Below are 26,037 nucleotides of genomic sequence, written 5' to 3' on the forward strand. Positions count from 1 at the left end.
AGTTGACCTTTCTCCGGCTGTAGGAGACATGCAGAGGGGAGGTTTACCTTTAGTCATGTAAATATGTGTCATTACAGCCGCTGGCATAACCAGGTCCCCCATGCTCAATTCATCACGCTGTCTCATCCCCAGACAGACCGATTTTCTTCTGCATACTTTGATTAATCACACAAACGGTTTAGAAACTAAACATGCAAAAGACAGTTCTTGCTGCTTCACATGTTGATGTTTAGTTGTTCAGTAGTAGAATTTTTGAAACGAGAAAATTAGGCACCAAAATTATTTACTTAACCACCGCAAAATGTTTTTAAATACAACATTTACATTGAGTTTCCACTTAGAGGAATTAAAAATGCATGTTTTACAAAGCTGTGGCCTTAAAGGAAAGGAACTGGTTGTTGTTTATCTACACAACAAGTCAGCACCTGTGCTAACACAAGAAAAAAAACTACTAAACAGGGGCAGCCCTTATAGCCTGATCTATTCTCTCTTTTCACTTGTATGGGGAAAATGTTAAAAAAAAAAATAAATGGAGAAGATGGTGTAAATGAATGCTTTAAGAAGAGGAAGAGATGGTAGTTTTTTTAAAAAATTACAGTAGTAGTTATTTTCAAGTTATTTTCTCACATTTATAGGGATCCAAACCATCAGCATATTCATCCGGGTTTCAGAAGACTCCTAGAAGTTCAAACAAATGCACCACAAAAGTCTGTGTTTGTAAACATTTATTTTCTTGAACTGAAAAAGGCTTGCATCAGCACACATTGTACAGCCTTGCAAATTACACAAATTGAAAAAAAGTTTGTTTCATTTTTATGTGCAATGAGTCTTTTGATGTCCAGTGAGTATCTGCAAATGATGAAAACTTAAACCATTAAAAAAGTTTCCAGCTCTTATCAAACACAATTATCTTAGCGTGAAAAGAAAGAGAAAGAGATTCATACTGGTGGGAACACAATTAAAGTGCAAACATTTTGTCACTTGTGAAGATCCATTTTAGTTTCTTCACTTTTTTTGCTAAAAAGAAATATTAAAATGTGATTCAGTGAACATTCTTCGTAATCTATTCATATTCCCCTTTAAATACTTCTTCAACTCATTGGATCAAAGCGAATCCTTCCAGGGTACAATGAACTTGTAATTTCTTTTGACATCGCTTGAATGAATCTCAAAAGAAACCAACCATCTAAGGAATTAACTAGTTACTAAAATTATATGTTTCTTTTCTTTAAAAAACAAAAGAAATGCAAGGGACAGGGAACAGGTTAATCTGAATATTTTGGGCAGTTCACTACAAAATGAGCGTAATTCCTTGGAAATGGTTCTCTTTCCCCCTGTACCAATCCTCAGGTTCCTGCTTTGGAATGGACAGCTGTGTGCTGGCAGTGAACAGGGATTATAAAATACAAATCTGAACATGGGCTTTTATGAACGTTTGCTGTACAATAGAACTTTGGATCTGATACAAGAAGTCAAAAATATAAAACAAAACTATTATAAAAGTTGGGGGGTGGGGGGCATTTCAACGGCATTCTGTATAGAAAGCTGCCTTTCCCAAAGATGATTTCTTGCTCTTGTCTGGAATTAACTTTTTCATCGTGCTGGATCACTGGGTTATTCTTCAATGGCTAATGTCACTTATGACAAAACATCCCAGGAATCTCTGTGAAAAGAACAGAAACCCCACAACATTAAGCCGATCAAGGAGAGAAGGACATGGAAGTAGTAAAGGCTGAGTGTCCATCGATGTAACTGCTACTGAGAACTAGCCCTTTCAAGGATATGAAAGTCGTAGTGCTTCTTGCTTGTTCTCAGCCTGAACTTGTTAACTGAGGTACTACTTTGTTTCTTCAATGCGTTCTGAGCAGCCGACATTGTAGGGAACATAGCTAGAACCGTGTAAGTGGAGGCCAAGTCAGTAGATTTGCATGGCTCAGTGTTCACATTACTATCTCCGCTGCCACAGTACCGCCGGTGGTGCTGCTGTGTTTGTAGACACTGTGAATCCCTCAGCCACCGGATCTTGGCACCGACTTTTAAAAGTTCTCCAAACAGTTTTTCTGCTTCCATACGCGTTATACCTTCTGGCAGCTCTGTTATTTCTAGAACTTTTCCCACAGCTGAAACAAGAAAAACATCGAATCAAAATTCGTTCTCGTACTTAAAGATTAAGTAGATAAGTAGATAAAGACAGTAGAGAATGAGTTATTTCATCCTCGTATCTCCAGTTGGCTGATATTACAGGCTATTACAAAAGCATTCTGTTGCTGGTAGAGGGCAATGCTTCTTTCACATTTAATGCTGCTTACAGCTACAAGTGTACAAATAAAAGCTGAGATTACAAATAGGCTCCTTAAAAGAGCAAAGCAGGGAGTCAATGCTGAATTTTGCAGTAGATTTGTGAACTGACTGTACCATCTGACTTGCTTTGCCCTTATACACCACGTGGCAAGTTGTATACCTGGCTCTCCTGCACTGAGATCCGCTGAAGCAGCCTTCTTTGCTGGTTTCTTTCCCCTGTTTCCATGTCTGTTTCCAGGCTGACACTAGAGAGATGAATATAAATGATGTACTTCAATGACAAGGCATCGTATCTTAAAAGTTCTGCATTACCTCAGTGTAAATCCCTTGACTTCAGAAGAAAGGAAGGAAATGATGAAAAGAATCACCTTAAAACTTCCCAGAAAAAAAATAAACCACCTCCCCTCAAACCCATCACATCTTCTGGCTGATCTCTGGTAGAATTGAGCAAGGTAGGGGAGAAGGGTTTAAGTCTCTCCCCAGCAGTAAATACAGTTTTGCTAACACTACTATTTTCTTTTCTTGTAAGAAACAAAACCACTTTTTGCTTAGGAATACCTGTATTTCCTATTTTTAAAAAATTCTTACTCAAAATCCTTTTAAGCAAATTTTTTTTTTAGAACTCATTTTTAGAACTGCTGCCTATCTGCTTCTGGGAGAGTCCATATTCTACACTGTGCCTTGCACCTTCTTTCACAGGTTGAAATTTCAGGTCAAAAGACAAGTTACATTTCAGGATAATGCTTCTCATTACTTTTACATCATAGGAACAGCAGAAGTATCAACAAAGAATGAAACAGTTATTAGAAAGCAAGTGCTTTCCAATCCATTATTTTTCCAATGCAGTAATTTAAGTTTCTATTCACAGTTATTATAATTGCAGTCCTAAATTGCTTTCTTCTGTGTTGCCAGGAGTGTTCTCTTTACCTGTTGGCTTGCTACTTGTCCACGTAATAAAGATGGTGGATTGTATTGCAGGGGCTGGCCAAGCAATGGGTATCTGGCATCTCCTTAAAGACAAAGGTAATTAGAAGGGTCCCCCCCACCCCCAGAACATAGTAACAGAATTTAGAGGTTTTGTGTTTCTCTTGTAGGAGAAAGCAGAATGAGTATGCACAGTGCAGTGTGTCTGGCTAAGCTAGGAAGATAAGATTTGTGTGATGAAGTCACATACTGATCACAGGGTGAAAAGGTTCAAGCCCAAGGCTTTCTTGCATTTAAGAGTTACGCTGAAAAACACAATAACGTTATTCACTGTGGTGTCACCTGAAAATGACCTTAATAAAGGACTTCTCAGTGTACTAATTTAACCATTGCCATGGTTGCATCCCTGGTGAGTCTTCATACTCCTGTGTGCTCTGAGGACTAGCAAACGGAATTCTTTTAACAATCACAGAAGATTAAAAAAGTTGCAAGATGTGGTTTGCAACAGGCAGCTTACAACAACAATGGAATACCAAGCATGTAAAGGTTGTGCAGCACAGGACAAACAAAATAAGTTTCTCCTATCAATAAGGAAGACACAGCAGCATTTTCTCTAAGTCTTGCTTTACTAACGTAATTTTTGTACAAAATAGATCCACTGATTTTAGTTTTGGAACTACAGACCAGGACATCTTTGGTCACTGCCAAAGGACTTCTTGTTTGTTTTCAAACTTCCACATCATAATGAAAATTCCTTATTTTCTGTTTTTTTTTTTTTGTCTTTGTTTTTTTTTTTCTATAACATGGCAGAAGAGGAATTCAATTATTCTATAAGAGACTTTTTCTGCTATCATACCAGTTTTTCTAAAAGGAATGAAGAATTCACACTTAGCAGTGGTTTGATTCAATGCATTCATCAATGAAGAAAAGGGTTTTGGCAGAACATTCATCTTAAAATTACAGTTCTATCCCTGAAAGATAACATCGTAACCATAGAATGCATTAAGATGAGCTAGTGGATAGCTTTGTTGATCTTCCTTCAGTAAGATTACTACTGCAGTGAGCCACAGTCTGTCAGAAAATCCTTATGTCTTTTAAGATGCATTTAAAACGAAACAAAAACAACACACACAAATTTTAGTTAACCAAAAATATACCTTGTCCAGGGATGAAAGGTCTAGAAAACTGGGGCACAATAGAAAGAGGTGTTAACGTGGGACGGATGTTCTTGAGGTTTGACAGCTGAGCTGGTGCTGGTGACTGGGCTGGCGAGGTGACAGGACTACCTAGTTGAGGACTATGCTGCAACTGGATAAACAACAAGTGTGTATTTAAAAAGGTATCCAGTTGAACAAGCTAAATTACAAGCATTCCAACACTGGAAGCAAAAGTACTATATTAAGTACTATCAGAACAGACTTCATTCCAAAAAAGAACTTTTGGGAAAAAAAAAACAAACAACAACAAGCCAAAGCAAAAATGCAGCTTACGCAAATAAGTCATGCTGGAAAATAAAACAGAACTCATACCTGTGCAGCACTGTCTAAAGTGCTAAGTTCTGTGGACTTCTGCCCCCTTTGCTGATCACAGTAATATTTATTCTGTTTCCACTGTGGAGGTGAATGGTTCCGAGGCTGAGGGTTGTTGGGTATATTTAGCTGCATCATGACTACTCCTCCACCCGGTGGTGCTGCTACTGCTACATGGCAAGAAATGGACAGGATGCAGTTGGTTCATCATCAGTTTCAATTTTAATTTTAGTAGAAAAGACATGAATTAAAACAAAAGAAAATGCTTACAACATCCTGCTAAATAAGCTGCTCATTTCTAGAGAACTAGGACAGGATATTCTGTACAATTGTATTTCCACTATCAAATAAATCTGCACTAGATTAGCTTAAGAGAAGGTTTCCCAGAACTGCAGAAGATAAACGGAACCACTGAAACTCATTAGTGGGAATATTTTTTAAAAGAAATTCTATTTAACAATAGTTAGAAGTATTCTACATTTACTGTAGTTATTGTCAGAGTAAAGTTCTCTTTGATATGGTGCCATACATTAGAAAGATCTGAAATGGGTCTTTAGTCCAAAGCAACATTTTATTCATTCACAGATTTTATAACTATCCTACAAGTCTGGGGTTGCTTTTCTGAGCAGGGAACGTAGTTTGTTCCATGCAGCCAGCACCACTTAGCTGCTGTGGTTGCTGCAGAAATTCCAGTCAGGGGAGAACAGCCAAACAGCCAATGCTGTTCCATATGGTTTTGTGTAAAGAGCTGTGATGAGAGCTTTTCTGAGAGATTAGTTGTTATCCCCCATCCCAGGTAATTTATATAATGTCCTATTTACTTGGAAATGGTTGTTTGCAATTTCCTTCTTTATTCTATGTTATGTTTACATAATTTCTCAGAAACCATGATTAAAATACACTGTTTGAACACCATTTAATCATCCAACTTCACTCCCTTCAAACAGAGAGTCCACAATCTTCTCAATTCATTACCTACATCATACCACCAATTAGGAAAAGTCAATCAGATTACAGAATGCATTGCTCCTATATCTTCTTAAAATGTATTGTATTCACTACCCCTGCATTGCAAAAAGAAACAATCTGATTCCTTGGAAACGCAAACCATACGATGTAGAGCAACAGGCTCTTAATATTAGAACTGTGTTAGCCTTTCTAAACTGTACTGTGAAATATTTACTGTATTGATGTTTATCAAAACAATGTGATAACAACAAATTTTTTTCCCTAATTTTTTAAAATGGCAAAAAGTTCTACCTATGTGCTACAGATTGAAATGTAATCATCAGATTACCTTCCCAACTTTAGTAGAGGGTATCAATTTGAGCGTCCCTGCTCTGTCCTTGTAAAAGTCACACGGTGAATATTTCTATTCTGTTGTGCAGCAAAATAAAACAGACTTCTGCTTATGGACTGCTGCTATTAATCTGAGTAACACACAGCAAGTTGCCAAGTGGCAAGGCCTCTGTAATCTCTATGTACAGACTCGAGGAAAAGAGGCAAAAACCAATATACACACTACCTTTCACACAAGATTGGTTTCATTTTATTAATTATGCACATATATATATATAAATATTATAAATGTTAGATTTACATTTTACTGCTTTATAATTTCCACAGTGCTTGGCACATAACTTTTGTCATCTCTGTTCTATGAGAACAGAGCTAGAACTCCCAAGGAAATAACCTGCAGCATTACTGCTTGACAGATGTCACATGCTGAAAAGTTCTATGTAAACCACAAAAGGAAACTGTAGATCCCCAAGTGCTGTTTGTCTTTACTTCTACTATAAGTTCCACAGCATTTGAGTAAGTGAGAATAAATGCAACTCTTTTCCTATAACAAGCGTGCTTGAAATCAAGTGTCATAGAAGGCATAAGTCAGATGCAGATATTCAGCTATCAAAAAGCATGGCAAGAAGAACCCGGGAGAAATCCTTGAAAGGCTCCCAGACTGAGTGTGTTCCCCTTCAAATTTTTCAGGAGGAGAAACACCACTCAGCTGCATGCCTACGTATGTCCTGTGTCCTTACCTCAAGGTGATTCCTCAAGGTATCATCTCACTATTGCTGTTGCTCAAGTGCGTGCGTTTTTTATTCTCTCAATATTTAGAAGTCTTTTACCTTCTCCAACCTTGTTTAAATGACAGTTTTAACAGGTTTGAATCAAAACAGCATAAAACTAGAACAGCTAAGGGTAGAACAAACCAATTCTAGACCAATTTTGGATGCCTGGAAATGGCCATCTTTAAGATTTACATCCAAAAAGAAAGAAAACTAAAAATGCCTGTGAACTAAAATACACTGCTGATCCAGCTATCATGCCACCTAACTGTACGTTACCTATTTACTAATGAACAGCCTCTAAAAATATCTTTAAAGATAACAGGTCATAAGAGACTCCACATCTCATCTCCACTGGAATCTAGGTCATTGACCTAGTTGCTTCGGCTATTGCTTGCAAAATACTGATAACAATGGTAGAAATTACACCCCCCTTTTCTTTTTGTTGCCAGTGAAACCTCTCCTGCATCAAATTCCCTTTCATTAAAATAAGGGCAGTAGTACTGACTACGATTAAAAGATCGATCTACAAGTCTCTGGTTTGGAGGCTAACCCCAATGCCCTTAGTTTCCTGACCAGCTCATCAAATTTTATGATAACTGTGGTTGGAAATGCAGAGATTTAAAGTGTCTGGATATCAATACTTATAAACGTTTCAAGGACAAGACAAGCTCTATGTCACTACTGTTTTCATACTGCATTGAAGCTGCTATATATAGGCCTTAAAAAAAAATCATCTTAATATTTTATAGAGCAAAACATTCCAAAACTGATTTAAGTACTTCTGCTAAGCAACATTGTTCTCTGTTGAAGAAGGCTGCCTCCAGGCTGCTCATGTAAAGTTGGCTGTTGTTTCATTTAGTTCAATGCGGTCGTTTTTGAAGTTACAATGACAGTAATTCAGATGAAGAATTCTGAAAAAGTATTTGCAGAGACAGCATTCAAATCACAATTGTTCTCGCAAGTAGCCATGAAATCAACCTGATAATTTCTAGACAGAATGGCTTAGATGAAAATCCCAATAAAATATACCTTTTATTGGCTGCATGATGGAAAGACCAGTGGGTGAACTTTTACATGAGGGTGGAGACACTATGCTGTAGTGCAAAATGGAAGCAGCCTGTGGCAGCTTTGACTTTGATGAAGGTGACAATAATGTAGGAGGTGATGGCTTCTGACTTGAATGGTTGTTATAAACTATGGAAGTAAAGGCAGTAAATAAGGCTACCAGAAGAAACAAACATGAGAACAGAATACTTCAGAGTATTTAATTTCCCTTTCAACATTTGAAAAGACTACCTCTCTCCTCTCTATCCAAGCCCAGTAGCCACTGAGGAAAAGATTAAAGTCATTTGGCTGCGAATGCATTGTTCCCAAGTCTGACTCAATTCAAAAGCAGACATGCAAGGCATTGTGGTGTCCAATACTGAATTCTGGCAAAGTAATGAGAGCTTTCAATGATAAAAAAATTAAGATGTGAAGTTAACCTGTATGCAATCTAACTTCAAATACAGAATACAGAAGGAAATTAAAAAATACTTAATTCTGAATCAAACCCTTAATAACAAATACAAACACTCTACATAACAATGGCTAAAAACTTGCTCCAAAAAAGCTTTAGTCCCCCAACCTGCACATTGCTGTCCTTGAAGCTGCTGTGAGTTACAGGGTGATGATGTTCTAGGAAACTGTATCTGCTCTGATCCAGGAGGCTGCAAATATCCTACTGATGAACTGTAATAATAATAAAGAGAAAAGAACATGACTAACAGAAGTTTGTCACATTTAATCCTAACCACTGCATTTGTTGCCTACAGACACCACAAATTACTGGGATTTTACTAATTTCAATCAGTAATATTCCCACCTACCCCCTGCCCAGGAATCTTTTCTTCAGAAGACAGTGGTTTCGAGTCTGTTCATTGGCCATAACTTATGACCTGTGTATACCAAGAAGCTGTCGTGATTTATTTATTTTGGTATGTGTGCAAATAGACGGTAAAAAAGATGTACAGAATTAATTAACCATAATTAGGTCTCAGTTAAAAAGCCACCACAGAACCCACCACAAGGATTTCATATGCTGTTTTCTCAGCTGGAGGCTGGCCCCAAGCAGCTGAGTCAGCTTATTCAGCACATGGAATGAGCATACTCATCCACTTCAGAGCACGGTAAGGCAGCTTAGACAGATACCTATAGAGGTTGCCTTAGCATGGCTTTACCAAACAGGAGATTGGAAAAAAGTACCCAGGCATGGGAGAAGACAAAGAAATAGCCTTTCATTTTTCTGTAATACATACAAAAAGAATAATTTTGGAAGTTTATTTATGCCAGCTAATTTTCAAGACATTCGAGTCAAAACAGTTGAGGAACCGACACAACCAAACTCTGTCATAACACAGAACATCTGTCGGGTTGGAGGACTGCAAACTGAGAGTGGTCGTGTCAGTACTGACAGAATGTGAATATCCTGAGGGAATGAGATCTTTTTAAACACCTTCAAACAATAGAATAAAGGAAGCGTGATCCTGTTGAGCCTCCACTAGAAATCCATTTTCACGTATGACTTCACCTAAATTTTTTTTGCATCCTTTGTCCCCAAGATCAAGTATTTGATTATAAATTAAGAGTGCTCGTATTTTGAAAAAGGCAAAACTCAGTGGAAACTAAAACAAATTGCTTCCTATCTGCATAGGATGTACTCTTTCACACAGCTTCTTATCTTCCTATTATTTTAGTCTACACTAATGACCTGTGGGTTTGAGTCCACTCAGTTCCTGCAGAACAGTATTCTGTGTTCTTTGTTAAAGTGTTGCAACACATCTATTTTGATAAAAGCAAGATGCTGTCCTAATGTCCAAGATGGTAGTCTGCTCTGAATACCAAATAAAAGTTACCCTGCTTGAAAGAGATGGCCATTGCAAATGACAGAAGAGATCAAGCAAAGCTTATTATAAAAAAATGTCTATGATGATGTCTACCTGTGACTCCACTGAATCTCAAACATAACCAAAGAAGAAAAGGTTAAAAAGAACCTTATGGTACACAGAACAAGAATTCAGATTCATTTAATTTGATGAAGTCGTGTAGCAATAACATAAATACTGAAATCTGTGCTCACAGATGGATGAAGCAAGCTTCATACCACTGCTGCTTGTTTAAAAGCTGCAAGCCAAGTATTTTGAAACACAACATGTAACAAGCATTGATTGTAATGAATTCTTTAGGTATTCAATTATCTGTTCTATCATGAGTACTCAACATTATTTATCAAACAAGACCTGAACATCCAAGGAAGTTCCTATACTCATTTCATAGCCAGCTTTGTGCTAACAGGCTTTGTTAGTTATGTGCACAAAAGGAAGTTGAGTAATCTGTTTCAGAGATTCAAAATAAAGAGAATAAAGATAACTGCAAAAAGGTATTGCTACTGGACATCCTCGTGTTTCACGTGCAAAAAAAGGAACACTGAAAACTACAATGTAGAACTTACAAGTAAAAGATTGCTGATAGCAACACAGAAACAGTATATTTCCAGTCCAACAAGCGGTACTGGTTGTTTCAGTTAACTGCATAAGAGTAAAAAGAAATAGCTAACAAAATATTTGCAAGTCTGCCTATAAAATACATCTCAATACATGGAGTAATATAGCAGATATTGTCTGTTTCTACAGGGCAATTAAACCTTGTTGCTGAGAAATCAAATAACTAAGTTAAACTTACCTTAAATTATTCTGTTGATTTGATGGAATGACACTGTAGTAAACTGGCATTCCTGTTGTGGGCAATCCTTGATTTGACTGACCAGGAATTATTACAGGCTGTTGATATGTCTGCTGGGGCACTGCCTGGGAACCTTGAGGCACCGAAACCTAAAAATTGAGAACACATTAAGACTTCCTTGTGCAGACAGTGTTTCATTCTGCCCCTTGTTTAAAACTTCTGCTTCACATTCCAGTTGTCTTTGTTTACTGTTACTACTTTTTCAAATTTCTATCCATGTCACTTTGAAACATACTTGCAGATTTCATCCATTTACAAAACAATTGTAAAAAATTAAAAATAGATCACTCTGAATGTACAGATTGGAAAGTTCTGAGTAAATTACCCACCTGATAAGATGGCACTGAAGGATATGGAACAATCACACCTTGAATTTGATTCCCAACGTTGTTGTGTTGGCCACTGACTAGACTTTGATTCTGAGACTGTTGAACTCCAACTAAACCCTGGTAGTTTTGCTGCTGGTTAGGCAAAACTTGGTAACCTGAAATTATACATTTGAATGTTATTTTGAAATAATTACATATCAACAAATTTTATGCACAGTTGCCTATATGAAGAGGTATGTGTGGCATTTTCCAATGGCTTTCTACATCTGGCAGCTTCATAGGAGTTGAACTCATCACGCACATAAAAAGAAGCCAACATTAGAAATTAACAAATTTATTTGTTTGCATCCATCTGGCATCAGCATTAAATACTTCACATCCTATCTGCAGTGCTGCTCTCACATGCTTGCAGTGTTTATACTCTAGTGAGTTACATGTGTTAACACCTTGATTTGTCTGGTGAAAGCAGAAGGCATTTGCACAAGGCATGCCAGATAACATTAAGAGAGAATCAGTTGTCAGTTTTCATAAATAATGCTGTTTGAGGTACACCGGCTTTGAAATTCCAGTGATAACTTCTGCCAGCATCTCAGGTGCCCCAGAGATAGAAGTAGCAGCGATTCAGGGCTGAAGCAAGGCATACATGCAAGTCCTTTTCAAAAGGGCCATTTCTGAACTGAAGTATGGGATACTAAAACAATTAGGAACTGAGAGAAATCTTCCAGGTAAAAGCCACATTCATATACAATGGAGACATTTTATACTTAACTTTACCTCGTGGGGAAAAAAAAGGAAAAAACCTGACCTCGATATCCACCCCCATGTTGTGATTCTACAACCATTTATTATTGCTTAACTGGGACCCTCTATTATCTTCCAAAAGTGTCCTAGACAAATAAGTAAATAAATAAACCCACAGGTCTGAGTGCCAAACAGGAAACAGCATCTGTGCATTTACTGTGCTCCAGCCCCACATTTTTTTGTAAATGCATATAGGAGATAACTTCTACCATGATGAAAATACATGCAGAACAGAAATGAAATTCTTTTTCCCCCCTGCTCCACCTTTAAGGCTATGTGCTTAATTACTTACCATACAGCAAAACCCCCTAGCTATTAGTGTGGCTGAGACAATGCCAGAGACTACAAGAAAGTAACAAAATGGGGCTTGTCCGGATGAACTGATGGCAAAAAGAGTCTGTATTTAACTCTAATGCATTCACATCTAACAAATTTGGCATTCCCCATGCTCCCTGGCTTTTATATGGAACTATAATTAATACAGCAAATAGAGCCACAAAAACTCACTTGGATTTTGTGTCTGCGTGTTTAAAAAATTGCTTGGTCTATTTTGTAAATAATTATCCAGTTAACACAAAACAAAACCCAGGGATGTTCATTCATTACATACGTTCAGGGTACGACAAACGTTGTGAATTAAGTCTCAGCTTTTACAGAGATTGCAACAATGGAGACTGACAGACTGGTAACATCATCAAATATTATTTGAGAAAATTAAAGGGAAGAAGGTTCAGTTAATTATGAGTGCTGTTCATTAGAAACACAGAATACACTACGTGCTTTCAGAGTACTATACAATTCAGAACAATGCATGCTTGAATGAAGACGAGTAATTACAGTTTTTAATAGCTAAGCTTGAACTGCACACAAAAATCTCTCATATCTGCAAAAAACAAAACGCTTCAGTGTATTTTGTTGCAGAATGATCTACAGCCCCTAAAAAGCAACAGAATGCAAAGCTGCATATGATAGATACAGTCAGTAATACATCTGCAATCTAAAGCCCTCACTTCCTAGGCTCTGTAATGTAGCTGTGAACATTTGTCACTTTTTTTCTAGCATTTCCAGTGACAGATGTAATCAGTTTTGCAAGTGGAGAGAACTGGAACAATAGAAATTGACTGCCAAAAAGGTTTTCCACTGCATTCCAAAGAATATTCTATTTTTAGCACCACAGTTTCACCTCTGCATTGAAAACGGTATGACAGAAATGCAGCACTCAGCAGAAAAAGAAAACTCACACCTGCCATAGTGGACTGCCTCCTAACAGAGAAATACTCCAAAGCAGTAGTTCCTGGAAGAAGCGTTTCTTGATATTTACATAATTTAAAATGAATCACTTAATATAAGTTAGCAGACAGAGTATAGAAATACATCTTCTGAATGATACACTGAGAGTGAGAAATGGCTTTTAGTCAAGAACACAGCAGTACAATAACCTGGTTAGCAAGTGATGACTACAGCTTGATACCAACTACTGCATCGACAGCTGTAGGAGCTTTATCACTGGCCATTTTGTAGCAGAAGCCAGTTGAGCTTCAGTTGATGTTCCAAACAGTAATTGCAGTCCAGTTCGGATTTTTAATCAACCTGTGGTTAGGTCTCATGGTAACTTGGCCCTCACAATTAGGAGGACATGAGATGCTACTTTCTTAAAGAGTGTTTCCTCCTATTTACATATTTGGACAAACAAAGCATTTAAAATAGAAGCGAAAAACCTAACACCTGAAACCCCTTTAAAAAGGAAGCCAGGAAGCAGCTGAAAAAGAGACCGGTTCACTGTGAGAAATACAAACCTCTCAGACAGTGTTACGGCCCCGAATTCAACAGCTCAAAGTCAGGCCATCCCATAATGTTAAACCAAACGTGGTTTCAGTTGCCATGCTCTCAGAAGCTGTCATCTTTTATCCACATTTGTTTGGAAAATAATTTCATAGTTAGTAAGCACTTTATAAAATGAATAAACCCCCGTAAGACACAATCTGCTCACTCTTGTTCTTGACCAGATACAGACTCACAGAACATCTGGAGCTGGAAGGGACCCAGCCTGAGGGACTCACTGCTGCATTGGCCAAGCAGCACGTTGCTTTTTACCTCAAACACAGCCACCAATACTGAGCCCCAACCATTTCAGATGTAGCTTTAGGTCTTACTGCATGTACTGGTCAATATCCAGATACCGTTAGTCGATGGCCAGAAAAATGATTTATTGTATATTGCATTAAACCGCAATTTAAACACTAAAACTATCTTTTGTTTGGAACTTAGAGCAGTTAAGACACATCTCTCTGATTTTACATCATCTCAAGTTATTAATTCATCTTATTTTACAGGCAACTAATTTTTTTTAGTAACTAAGTTACCCGTCTTTTGCTTTGTCTTATAACTTACTCAGTTTTAGACTAAAAAATTCTCCTGTAACATAGTAGCATGGGCCACTCGCAGTAATGGCTCAGATCTCAAGTTTCCTGAACAACTGACTCAAATTGTTCTGCTTCAGTTGCACACTGTGTCCAATATGTGAACTTTTACTTGAAATCATAAGGCAAAATAATTCTAAAAGCAGAGGACAAAATGTATGTAGGGTATTCTAATGAAATGCTGAGTAACTTCAACAAACCTGTCTGCTGTCCTGGCTGTGCCAATGGTTGGTTTTGCTGCGTGTTGTAATGGACAGAAACAGGTCGATATTGTTGACTGGAGTGCGGATACTGACTGGGGGTACAATAGCAGGCCGGCATCTAGGGACAAACAACAGTTAAAGAGTTGCAGTAGCAAGTTTATAGAAGGCAGACACATAAATAGAAGAAGAATGCAGGTTAAAAGAAAGATAGATGCAAAACTTCAATGATGCTTTAGCAACTTTTTTACATATAAAGCGTCTTTTTAATGGCTGATTTCTTGGACTTCCAATGTAGAAAGGAAAATTCCAGCATATTACATTTTCCTATGTAGGCACTGATTTAATGAACTGCTTTTAGCAGGCTTTGGTGACTATGCATGCCATTTCAGCCAATGCCAGAAGAAAGCAACCCCGTTACTTTTAAAATGCAGCACCATTGGTGAAACCATGGAGAAGGATGGAGGGAAGCTGATTTAGTATCTCAGGACCAATTTGCACTTGAAGTTTTAAAATGTTTCTATCAATAACAAAGTGTATGTTTTTGGTGGGGTTTTTTTGTTTGTTTTTTAAACCAGCTGCACATGAATAGGCAGACTTTACAGAAAGCTCACTGATGAAAATGCACAATTAGTTTCTAAACACAGCTTTCAGTAGAATGGAAACAAAGCCCTTGTACCTGTGGCACAGGTTGCTGCATATATCCCTGCTGTGGGAGGACCTGCTGGCTGACAGGGTGGCTGGATGGAGAGTAGCCCGGAGCAGAAACCGGCTGGCCAGAAGGTGGTGGAGGTGGAGCGGCTGCTATGATATAACCAGACTGCTGCGGGGGCTGCAGGACAACAGTGGACTGGAACATAGTGGTGTGAGGTTCAGCTGGATCAGCAGGTGGCTGACGGGCAAGACTCATATGGCTAAACTGTGATCCTAGGTTGTCTTGCTGCAATAATTAAAAAAAAAGTTACATTCGGAAATACTTTAAAAAAAAAAAAAAAAAAGTAGGCAAATATCTTAAACAAAACGTTTCAGATAGGAGTGTCTTAAATTATTGCACAATAGCAACATCAGCCAAAGAAGAACAGGAAAGAACATGATGAGAACACAGTAGTGAACTGTCTTCAGTGCTGACAGGGGAAAGTACATCCACACTCAGAGACTCCGCTCACTTCACATACTCGAATTTTTTGGATTACGTCTGCCTCTATCTACTTACTGCAAGAATTCAATTGTCAAAAATACATTCTTCTGATTGGACTTCAAATTCTGCATGAACACACAGAACCCCAGCAAGAACAGCAAAAGGCTGTATTGACAAAACAACTTTTGGTTTTAAGAGCTTAAGTTAATGAGGCTTTAATCCTGGACAACAAGGTACATTTGTAAAAGGCGGTGTTGTACTATGCACTCGATTTCATGCTAAAAAATGAATCCCTGCAACAGCTGCAAAAAAACATCCTAGAAATTACTTATTATCTCTGTTTTATTTACATCTGAAACCATGGTATGATGGCACTGGACACTGCACAAGTCCTGTGATGTTTGAAAACTTCTACTACTGTAACTAAGCCTAAGCACTTGTTCTTTACAACATCAACATCAAACAAATTACCAGCATCCCAGAAATTAAAAGTTATCACTAGTGTTGCCTTGGTTAGTAAACATGAAATTTCACATTTCAAAAAGCAGTCTCTTTAACTGTGAAAAAACTCTCAAAACCTTTAAAAGCACCCGATCCTCTCTCACATCATCCTGAAGATAAGAGGTAATCAAGAAAGACTAAGTTCAATTTCTGTCTTACAGATCATCTATATTCATATTTTATGATGACATTTTACACTTTTAGCCTTGGAATTATTCATCTGATACATGAATTTGCACATGAAATGTTATTTGGAATACTTCTGAATTTAGAACCATCTCTGTTTTCATTCTATCAACAATTTACATTTCCCTATGGCACTTCTGGAATGAGGCCTATTAACACAATCATAACGCTTTTCTGCATTGAACTTTCCATACTGCTTCTCACAACATCCAGGTTAGAAAGGATACTGATATTTCATTATGACATAATATTAACTCCCAAAACACCTAAAGGACAAAAACCAGCAACACACATTGTACTATCAATACCAGTAAGTCATCATCTGGTCAGTTATTCCTGCAGTGACACGTACAGTACATATTGTCAAAGCATGGATAAACCCAACCTTCCTGCTACTAACTACGGGTGATAATTCATTTAGATTATGAACCAGAGTCAATTAATCCTTTTCACTACGTTACGTAAGTTGCCATCAGTAGAAATACATTTTTGAAACTGATAGCACAATTAGTATTCAAACTCACTTCCTGAATATGAAATGGCTTGAAACCATCATAAACCTGGAAGGAGTTTCATTCTTTGTTTTAGCAAGCATATGCCTAAACAATGATTGCAGACTGTAGCACAAAACTAGCTCCTGAATGAGCTGCTGCTGGAAGCAATGCATCACATGGGTTAAATAACCATTCTCATTTAATTAACTGAGAAGTTATATACATTGCAGTTTACATGTGCTCAAACTCTAAAATAACATGAGAAACAATGTTGCTGAAAAGAAAGCACCCCTACTGCAGTGCAGTTCCTTTTAGAATTGCACACCTGAAGTACAGATAATGGTTATAATATCATCTTAATTAAGTGCAGCCTACTGAATTCAGATTAATGAGCATCTGTTGTCATATGACATGATTTATGTTGCAAGCAATAGCAAAATACAAACTTCAAATTCATCATAAAATAGCAATTGTACAACAGGTAGAGCAGTTTGGGGAGTTGGAAAGCCTCAATTTTTGACCTGGGCCCTAGTTCACATTCTGCTTTGGACAACATTTCTCCTTCAATAGGCCTCACTTTGCCTCAGCAATAAGACTCTTAAATAATACCATTTCTACAAGAGACTAATGGATTTCATTTCCAGCTTCTATCTATTAAGAACAAGGGATGCTGTGAACTGTTTAAGAGTTCTGACAAAGAGGCTTCAAAAAGTTACCTCAATAAAACCCAGCACAGCTGACCCCTGGAAAGCAATTAGGGGTCAGCTGAAGAAAGAGCAGACAGAAAGCAACAAGGATGGAAAGGATGGATAGAAAGACATTAGTCAAAAGACACAAGGTATTGACTGGCCAACAAAACTTTGAAAAAGTTGTTTCTTAGTTAAGAAAATATTATATATCATTATATACAGATAAATAGAATAGCCTTAAATGTATGCATTTCTCTTGAACTTGAAATTAACAGGGAACCATTTTCCACTGCTCAGGTGATATTTTAGTGTGACTGAAAAGCTAGCCAGTCATTATACCGCTATCACACATCACTTACAAACAACCCAGGCAAAGGTCAGCTTCCACTAATGATTAACCCACGCAAAAAGGAAATGAACAGAAGATATAATACCACAGAATATTGCTGGGTAGAGGAGACTGGCAGGAGCGGGGGTGGATAAGAGACTGCAGAGTACTGAACAGGCTGGGAAGAAGGCTGTAGAGGTCGGATAGGCTGAAGAAATAACAGGTTTATAAACATGGTTAACATAAGAGAAGTGAAAACAGTTTTTTGTAACAGGACAAAAAAGCAACTGTGTTCCAGTTGTTACCAGAAAGGGAATGGATAGGTTTTTGGATTTTTTTTTTTTCTTTTAATTAAGCTGAAAGACTGCATAGAATTAAAAGTAATTTTCAATATGGCATTTGTTTTGTTACACATTGTATTGGCTATAAACTAAGTCAGCAGATTGCTTTTGTTTAACATTTGCCATGTCTTTCAGAGAGAGATTGTTTTGAAATTATAAAATAAGAACTAGACTTGCATTCTAAACAGAAGTTGTTTCAAAGTAGCTGAAGACAGAATCAATCTATTAGCAACCACAGATTAAAACATATTGCTTTTATTTATTCCCCAATACTGAAATATTTTATGTGCACTCTGGTTAACCATTTAAACAGAGAGCTAGCCCATCCTTCAGCATGCACCACTGTAAGCAGGACAAACCTAAGAGGCGTTCACGCCTAGCAGCTCTCAGCTACCTCTTTGGTGCCAGCAGTACAACCTGACAGCACAGCCCAAGAACTTCTGACTGAAAAGTAAGCTTCATGAAAAAATACTTCAGCTGGACTAAGTGCCTGCCTTGCTGACCAAGGTTTTGTGTGCTGACAGGGTTTGTGTGTGGGTGTGAGTACATCAGTGAGTACAGGATGAAGACAGAACCCTTTTTTCTTTTTTCTATAATCTTGATACTATAACATTTTCAGTACATCATTTTGTGTATTTTTAAGAAAAGACTGTTTACCCTGCTCAGTTATTAGGAAAACTGACAGTTCTGAGAACTATGGGGAAAAATTCCATATACTCCCATCTGTGCAGCTATTCCTGCTTCTGCAGCCTATGTCAACAGAGCAAACCTGCTAATCCCTTGTAAGACAGCAGTACGGCAGTATTGACCATCAGTGCAAGCAGCATACATTTGACATGTGCACCTGTGAGAGGATGTGATTAGCTGCTGGCTGTTGCTGATGTGGGGGAAGAGGTGGCTGTTGTGCAGGTCCAGGCACTTGGGTCCTAACAGGTTGCTGAGGCATAGGAGGATTGTACACAACTGGAGTGCCATCTGGATTAAGGAATGGCTGACCTGAATGGTTGAAAAAGAACAAAGACAGACAGTTCTATTATCCCAGTTTGGAGAAAATTAAGATAATAATAATTAATTAATATATTTATATATTTACAGCAGACAAAATGAATTAATAACAGTTAGAAAGAAAGTCATACTGTTTCATATCAAATTTATGCCAAATCCCCACAACTACATTTACAATGGCCATAACTAAAAGTGAGTCAACTGGCAAATTATATGCTGCTAAAACATGCAAATGAACATTTAAATTAGACAAAGAAACTCAGCACTGACTTAATGAATGCATAAGCATTTACCATACCCTGACAGTCCAGACAACTTATTTTTATTAAGTGAACTGAAAAAGGGCAGAAGCAGTAAAGGACAACTCTACTAAAACAGTATTTTAAGGACCTTTTAGAAGGCAATTAAATAAATAACTCCAATTGTTTTGAACATCAACTGAAACATAGGACAGAGTAAAGGCAAATACCTGTACAAAATAGACAAAATAGAAGCAGCAATTATATTCCCATAACAGCTAACAAGGTTGAAGTACTTCTATTCATAGATTAATTCCTTCAGCTTTCCACTGAAATAATGTAATACTATTCTCCTATTTAATAATTTGCAGCTTCAATATTGAAGTACCCCATTAATGCCATTAAAAAAAATAAATTAAAAGTAAATTCTAAATAAACAGTAACTTGTTTTGTTGCCTAGGTTGGGGAAAGAAAAAAAAACAAACAAGAAAACCCAACAGAACAGCAGATCAGCAAGAGCCCACGTTTAAGTTAGAATCATAACTTGAGTTTTAATTAACATCAAACATCAATTATAGAATTCTGTTGCTTTCCTGAGGTGAGCGCGAGTAAAAACGCTTACAACATGAAAAACTGTTTCACAATCCATTCTTTCTTTGCCCTTTCCTGCTGCTACGTGGAAGTCTCACCAAAGCTACTGGGAAATGACCAACTGTATCATGTTTCAGGTGACACTGTTTGCAAACTGATGGTAGCCTTCCAATGTCTGCAGTTATCTGTTTTGTTTACAGCAACTCCAAAGATTTTAGTATGGTCACACTATAAACTCGTAATATGAAAAATGAGCCAATGCCCTTCATATTTACTGCAGAGCACACGAATGCCTACAAATGCTAGAAAGTTCTGCTTTCCTAGCAAAATTTGATCACAAATTGCCACACTTGCGCTCAGATGGCCAACGTCACAGTGTAAGATTCACATGTAAGATGTGCAGTGGTCCCATTATGCCTAGAAGCAAAGTCAGTGCTATGTCCAGAACCTATAACTTTAACAACAGCAATCAAAAAATATCAGTTTTACAAAAGTACATGCAATTATATTCAAGTATAATTAAGTCTGTCTAGAGGATGATGAGAAATGCATCCTGAAGAATTTCCTCATCTAGAAAGGAAACAAATCTGTATACTAAATGTAAAATACAATCTGTGTTGCACAGAACAGGTAAAATCAAATCTTCAGCGTTCCTTAGCTTCCACAAGCAAGTAAAAGGTTGAATTTTATTATTTTTTTTTAAATCAGGCAAGAAGTTACACATCTCTGCATCTACATTATGAAGTTTCATCCTCCTACTTACTAAAAATATTAATATTGGCCAAATACACCAACACTGACTTAATCTTGTTTTAAACTAAACAGAGGTTTAAAAATAGCATATAATCCATCCTTATTTCTGTCATGAGCTTACAGAAATGTTTGTCGTGATGTGCAAAACAAAGGATAATGAGTTCTTTCAAGTCAGTGTGAATATTTACTCAGGAGCACTTCCTTCAGTGAAACTGTTTTATATTAGCATTCAAAAATACTCTTTCCTCTCTCCTTATTCTGTATTCTAGATAATAAATGACACATTATTTTGTCCTAGTCACTGTTACAATACGTTAAACCTATAAATTAAAACCTGTAGCAAAATCCAAAGTGAGTTTACTTACCCCTTTTATATAGAAGTCATGCTTTTTAAATTACGTGTACGGAACAAACATAAACACCAAAAAACAAAAAGAAAGGACAGTACTGAAATTAACTCTTACATAAACACTTGCACATTTTTGTCTGAGTTCTCAACTGCAACAAGAACACCCACGAGCAGATACCAACCTGTTTGAGGGTTGATCAGAATACTGCCAGGTGGAATGCCTGTCGCTTCCAAGGGAAGCAAAAAGAAGCTAGTGCTAGTAGGTGCCACTTGCCCATTTATGCCACCATCAAAGGAAAGAGAGTTACTAGTGCTGACAGTTGGATAGACGGCAGGCGTGCCATGAGAAGGCTGGCTTAGAGCTGGCACTGGAAGAGGCTGCTGGGTGTGAGAAAGAGAACCCGTGGATGACCCTACACTACTAGAAGACTCTGAACCTAGGAAAGGAGTAATGAGAAATTGTTTTTACCTAAAGACAGAAACATCATGCTCACTTTATATATATATACATATATACACACACACACACACATTTTCAAATGCTTACCCTTAAAGCTAAGCATAAGCACATAATTAAACAGTGGCCTTGCCAACAAAATGTTCATTCATCTCCCCTGGAATACCATTATAAGATTCTTTCGGTAAACCAGGGGTCAATTCAGCACTGCTTTGCACTCCAACCGTCTCTAGATCTGATTTCTGGTCAGAAAATACATCTGTGTACATGCACATGCACTACAGTGCAGTTCTTCCAGTTCTAATAACCGATTGCTGACACATTCCAAAAAGATGCATGCAGACATATTGATGTACTCAAGGGTTTACATACACCACTTGTGCACACACAGATGACAGCTATCGTATACATGCAGGCCATTGGATAACTCAGATCCATTCAGCCAGACATCCCTTCAGATACACTTACATTACATGCTCTATAGACAGCCTGCATGCAAGGAACGACTTTTTTGTGCCTGCTACACATCTGAGATCTGTCTCACCTGATGGACAAATTGCAGAATACTAAAATTCCCAACACACTCTTCCCAACCTCCCCTCTCCCCTGGCAATTTTAAGGCTGAAATAAAAAATGCAGCTAGAAGAAAAATGAGGTAATATGGTATTTTAAACCTGAATTAGTCTTATTTGAAGTTCAAGAAGAATACAAAATTGCTTAGAGAAAGCAGTTATTTTACAATTGTGAATGGCTATAAACATTGCAAGGCAGTGGAGAACCAGACCCCGAGCTTTCTGAAAGCTAATGCATGCTGCCAAGAGCAATTTTCCCAGAAGTCCAATAGGGAATGGTCTACAGAATGGCACAGTTTCCTAGAGACCTCTAGGTGTACAATCCAGCACACTTTTAATTAAGTCCTGCAAGTGTCATAGCGAACACTTAGAGTATAGAAGTTTAAATGTAGTAACTCCTATTAGCAGCCTCTATACAATCTAGAAGACTGGGGTAAAACATATTTACCATTTTAAGTCACCTTATTGTCCTTCAGAAAACATTCTAATTGCAAGCTTTTCATGTGTTAGTATGAAAAATTAGTGCAGCTTCAAGCATTTGCTGATGCTGATAGCTTTTTTTTTTTTGCTATTGCTAAAGTGAAATACAAAGCTAGAATTTGTACATTGTGCAAAATAATTTATGTCAGCTTCAGAAAACACTCCTGTTTTTACCAGTTACTTTGTTTAGATTTTTTAACAAAGGTAGCCACTTCTAGATTATGTAGAGAAATGAGACTGAAGTCAAAGTTAAAGCCAGTTACATCCTTAATCAAAAAACGAATGTTTTTTCTTTCAATGTTTTCTAAAAAAGGTTTCTGAGAATGTACATGATTCCATGATTGATGAATGTACAAGATGTACATGATTCCACAGTTTCAAAACAAATGTAGAAGTACTCTTGGAACTTTTTTTTTTTTTATACACATAATGGAAAAAAATCTATTTAGTGCATTAAAGGTGTGGCAGTACACCTACAATGTAGTGGAAGTTCCAGAGAAAAGTAAATAAAAATTCACAAATTCTCAGAAACGTGTTGTAAGTGACAGGAAGGCCCACTACAATACAGATAAGCAGTAACATTCTTTTCTGATTTCTACTTCTAACTTTGAAGTAGCACATCTGTAACCCACCCACCTACTTCAAGACTCAAAATTCTGCACATCTAAGATTATCTCTTATAATAAATTTATTTACCATTTAGAATAGAAATATTTACTAAATGTCACTTTTTATTCACAGAAGATTTATATCCTTATTTCCTGAGATTTTGGTTTGACATTAGTTACACATGAGCACACCTTTGAAACCCAAAGGCTTAAAAAACTTAGTATTCTTTTTCCCAGAATTTCTGAAGCTTACAATTAAACAGCACACTTTGTTCCATTCTTCTGGTTTTTTTTCAGCAATCTAAAGATTAAGTGAACTTTTAAAGCATTTAAATCCTGGCAATGGTACTGATCAGAACAAACAATGATTTATAGGTGTTTATGCTGTATTACCCTAGCAGGATAGCAGCTCAGATTCTTAAGACTGCACAAAGCAGCTTTGCTGTGATGAAGTCAGAGCTGAACTCCAAATACATTTTGATTTGGTATTAAGTACGTATGTTGATAAATACCCTAAAATTCTTTGTAATTTTGTAATGCATTTAATTTAAAGACACCAGTAATTTAGTTTTAAGTTCTACTTCCTAAGTCAAAAGCCTTCATTTTATTTGCAATTCTAGTTCTCCAAGGCACTTACACACTTAAGGCCTGGATCAGTAGTCATTCTATGCATGCAGCACCCACTGAGACCAGAGGGAGCTGTATGCACAGAATGCCTACAAGACCAAGGCCTCTACTCAGCACACATTCACAATACGCGTCAAACATCAACCAGTAAGTACTTCACTGCTAGGTAACTATGTACAGATCCCATAATACCTGTCTCAGATAGCCTGCCTGTGCTTTTGCTGCTTCCAGAGCTATCTCCTCTTGTCAGAACTGAGATCCCACTGAAGCTGCTGGCCTTTGTTACAGCTGGCTTCAGGCTGCGGATGGAACTATCGGAGTCGGTGCTGCTCCAGGGCCGGGGCTCGCAATACTTCAGCTCGTTCTCAGTACTGCTCTGATGGCTGTTGGCTGATCTCCCTGATGTTTCTTTATTGATTCTGCAAGTTATAAACTAAAATTTTAGCACAAGCATCAATTGCAAAATAAAGGAAAAGAAGAAAAGAAAAAGGTGAAACGCATGCAGAATACTTGGGGATATATATATATATTTTTTTAGAGAATGCATCAAATACCTAAATATCTGTCGTCTTTGTTGTGTACTATTAGTTTCTTCCTCCTGGATTCTGTTGGCATTTTAATAAGATAGCTTAATATTTATTAAGAAAATAGAAAAGTGAGACAGAGTTGAAATGCAAATTTACTTACCTTTTATCGGTGAAATAATTCTCTTGGGAACACAGGGACTGAGTGGCAAAAAAAAGTGTAGAAATAAGCATTAATGGCATCAAACCCCTATTATGGCACAGTAACAAAACAAATTGCAATTTGAAGTATTTTCTGTTAGCTATGAACTTTGATTGCTATCTTCATATATAAAACTGCCTGTTTTTTATATAGAACTGCCATGAAAATGTAACCTCTTTGGTGAATAATTCTCATGTTATGGGGGGGAGAAGAAGAGCCAGTACAAAAAGGCCTATCTGTAGGAAGTTAACTTTAACCTTAGAATAGGGCTGATCAATTCATTTATATCAGCATTTTCTCTGAAGCTGCAATTCCTTGAATTAGGCCTTTCCTCCATGCAACATCCAGCTGATGTGACTGTGCAGGTCTGTTAGCAAGATCTTGGTTGCCTTATCCTCTGCTTGAAAGTGTGTAGTAATAACACTGGCTACTGCAATAACTGTACTGAATTCATCAGATATAGGCACACATACAGTAAAAAGCAAAAAGGGCTATTAACAACTTTAATTATATTGTCCTCAACAAGGACTTCTAACTTCTGGTACAAAGCTTTCTAAGGGTATGATACATGGTATGCAAAAAGAAAAGGGTAATTAAGACTCCCCACTTTTTGCTTGCAACTAGGGTGAACAAAATGATTTTTGGAAAACATGGGTACAGCAAATTAGCTTCTCAGAGCTCATTACACCTATAGAATAAGAATATTACGAATGTGTGAGAGCTACAGATAAATGGCAGAAAACCTGGTTAATGGAATCAACTTTGCCAGACGACATTTACTTCTAATAATATTGAATGAAACAGAAACTCTACTTGCAAAAAATGCAAGGCTGAACAACAATTTACTAAGTGGCACTATATGATGCTCTGGAATAAGTTAATGGATTTGTATGGCTCACATACTATCATTAACACCACAAACCTATTAACTAAACTAGAGCTGCAGAATTTTCATCCCACTCAAGAGACCAGACGTCCAGACTTCTGACTCATTTAGCACATGTGGAAATTCAAATTCTTTTATTGCTACTGGTCATAAGATGCATTCGAAATAAATAGGTTTTTCTCACCTGTGTCTAAGAGCACACAAACGAATATGATAATTATTGCTCTCAGTAACACTTGTAATGTCTACAGTACCAAAAATCAAACCTAAATTTCATTAAGAGGCAAAATAATGCATTGAAAGCAGTAATGCTAAAGAATATATCAAAATGTTCTTGATGTTACTGTGGGCTTCATGCAGTAACAACAAGAGAAAAATCAATAACTTCCCAGAAACTGCAGTATCATTTAAAAATTGACTTCAAGCCACACTAATGGTGATCTGCTCAGTACTCTTCTGATATAGAAAGCTTCCTGAAAAGAAACATCTCTTAACGAGCACACACATGTCCGTGAAGTGTTCACACAAAAGACAGCATGCCTTCCTTTGATACGTACGTCTTGTGCAAATATTCTCTCTCTAGCTCTCTGATACTCTTCTTCACGTTCTTCTATGGATTTACTTCTTCTGTCATCTTTTAATCGTATTCTCATCTAAATTAAGTGATAAAGTGTCAACTTACACATGAAAGTAGTACAGATACATCGGCCA

At 37.3% G+C, this 26,037-nt stretch overlaps 1 protein-coding gene across 16 annotated transcripts in view; it reads right to left on the reverse strand.

Annotated features, from left to right (window-relative positions):
• Window positions 1-708: 708 nt before the first annotated feature.
• Window positions 709-26,037, reverse strand: part of R3HDM1 (R3H domain containing 1) — a 65,772-nt gene continuing 40,443 nt past the window's right edge. For 7 of the 16 annotated variants that reach the window (XM_048953410.1, XM_048953411.1, XM_048953413.1 and 4 more), the window contains 18 exons: window positions 25,884-25,979; window positions 24,402-24,439; window positions 24,269-24,319; window positions 23,907-24,133; window positions 21,153-21,407; window positions 18,878-19,029; window positions 17,799-17,900; window positions 15,036-15,296; window positions 14,357-14,477; window positions 10,936-11,090; window positions 10,547-10,695; window positions 8,454-8,557; window positions 7,856-8,020; window positions 4,755-4,924; window positions 4,383-4,533; window positions 3,229-3,311; window positions 2,462-2,546; window positions 709-2,120 (listed from right to left, as the gene is read on the reverse strand). In XM_048953410.1, the coding sequence (XP_048809367.1) occupies window positions 1,756-2,120; window positions 2,462-2,546; window positions 3,229-3,311; window positions 4,383-4,533; window positions 4,755-4,924; window positions 7,856-8,020; window positions 8,454-8,557; window positions 10,547-10,695; window positions 10,936-11,090; window positions 14,357-14,477; window positions 15,036-15,296; window positions 17,799-17,900; window positions 18,878-19,029; window positions 21,153-21,407; window positions 23,907-24,133; window positions 24,269-24,319; window positions 24,402-24,439; window positions 25,884-25,979 (2,730 nt within the window). In that variant the 3' untranslated portion in view covers window positions 709-1,755. The remainder of the gene's footprint in view (window positions 2,121-2,461; window positions 2,547-3,228; window positions 3,312-4,382; window positions 4,534-4,754; window positions 4,925-7,855; window positions 8,021-8,453; window positions 8,558-10,546; window positions 10,696-10,935; window positions 11,091-14,356; window positions 14,478-15,035; window positions 15,297-17,798; window positions 17,901-18,877; window positions 19,030-21,152; window positions 21,408-23,906; window positions 24,134-24,268; window positions 24,320-24,401; window positions 24,440-25,883; window positions 25,980-26,037) is intronic. The other 9 variants (XM_048953414.1, XM_048953415.1, XM_048953417.1 and 6 more) reach the window with 9 other exon arrangements.

This window comes from Lagopus muta, chromosome 8, assembly GCF_023343835.1.
Source record: "Lagopus muta isolate bLagMut1 chromosome 8, bLagMut1 primary, whole genome shotgun sequence".
NCBI classification, from domain to species: Eukaryota; Metazoa; Chordata; class Aves; order Galliformes; family Phasianidae; genus Lagopus; species Lagopus muta.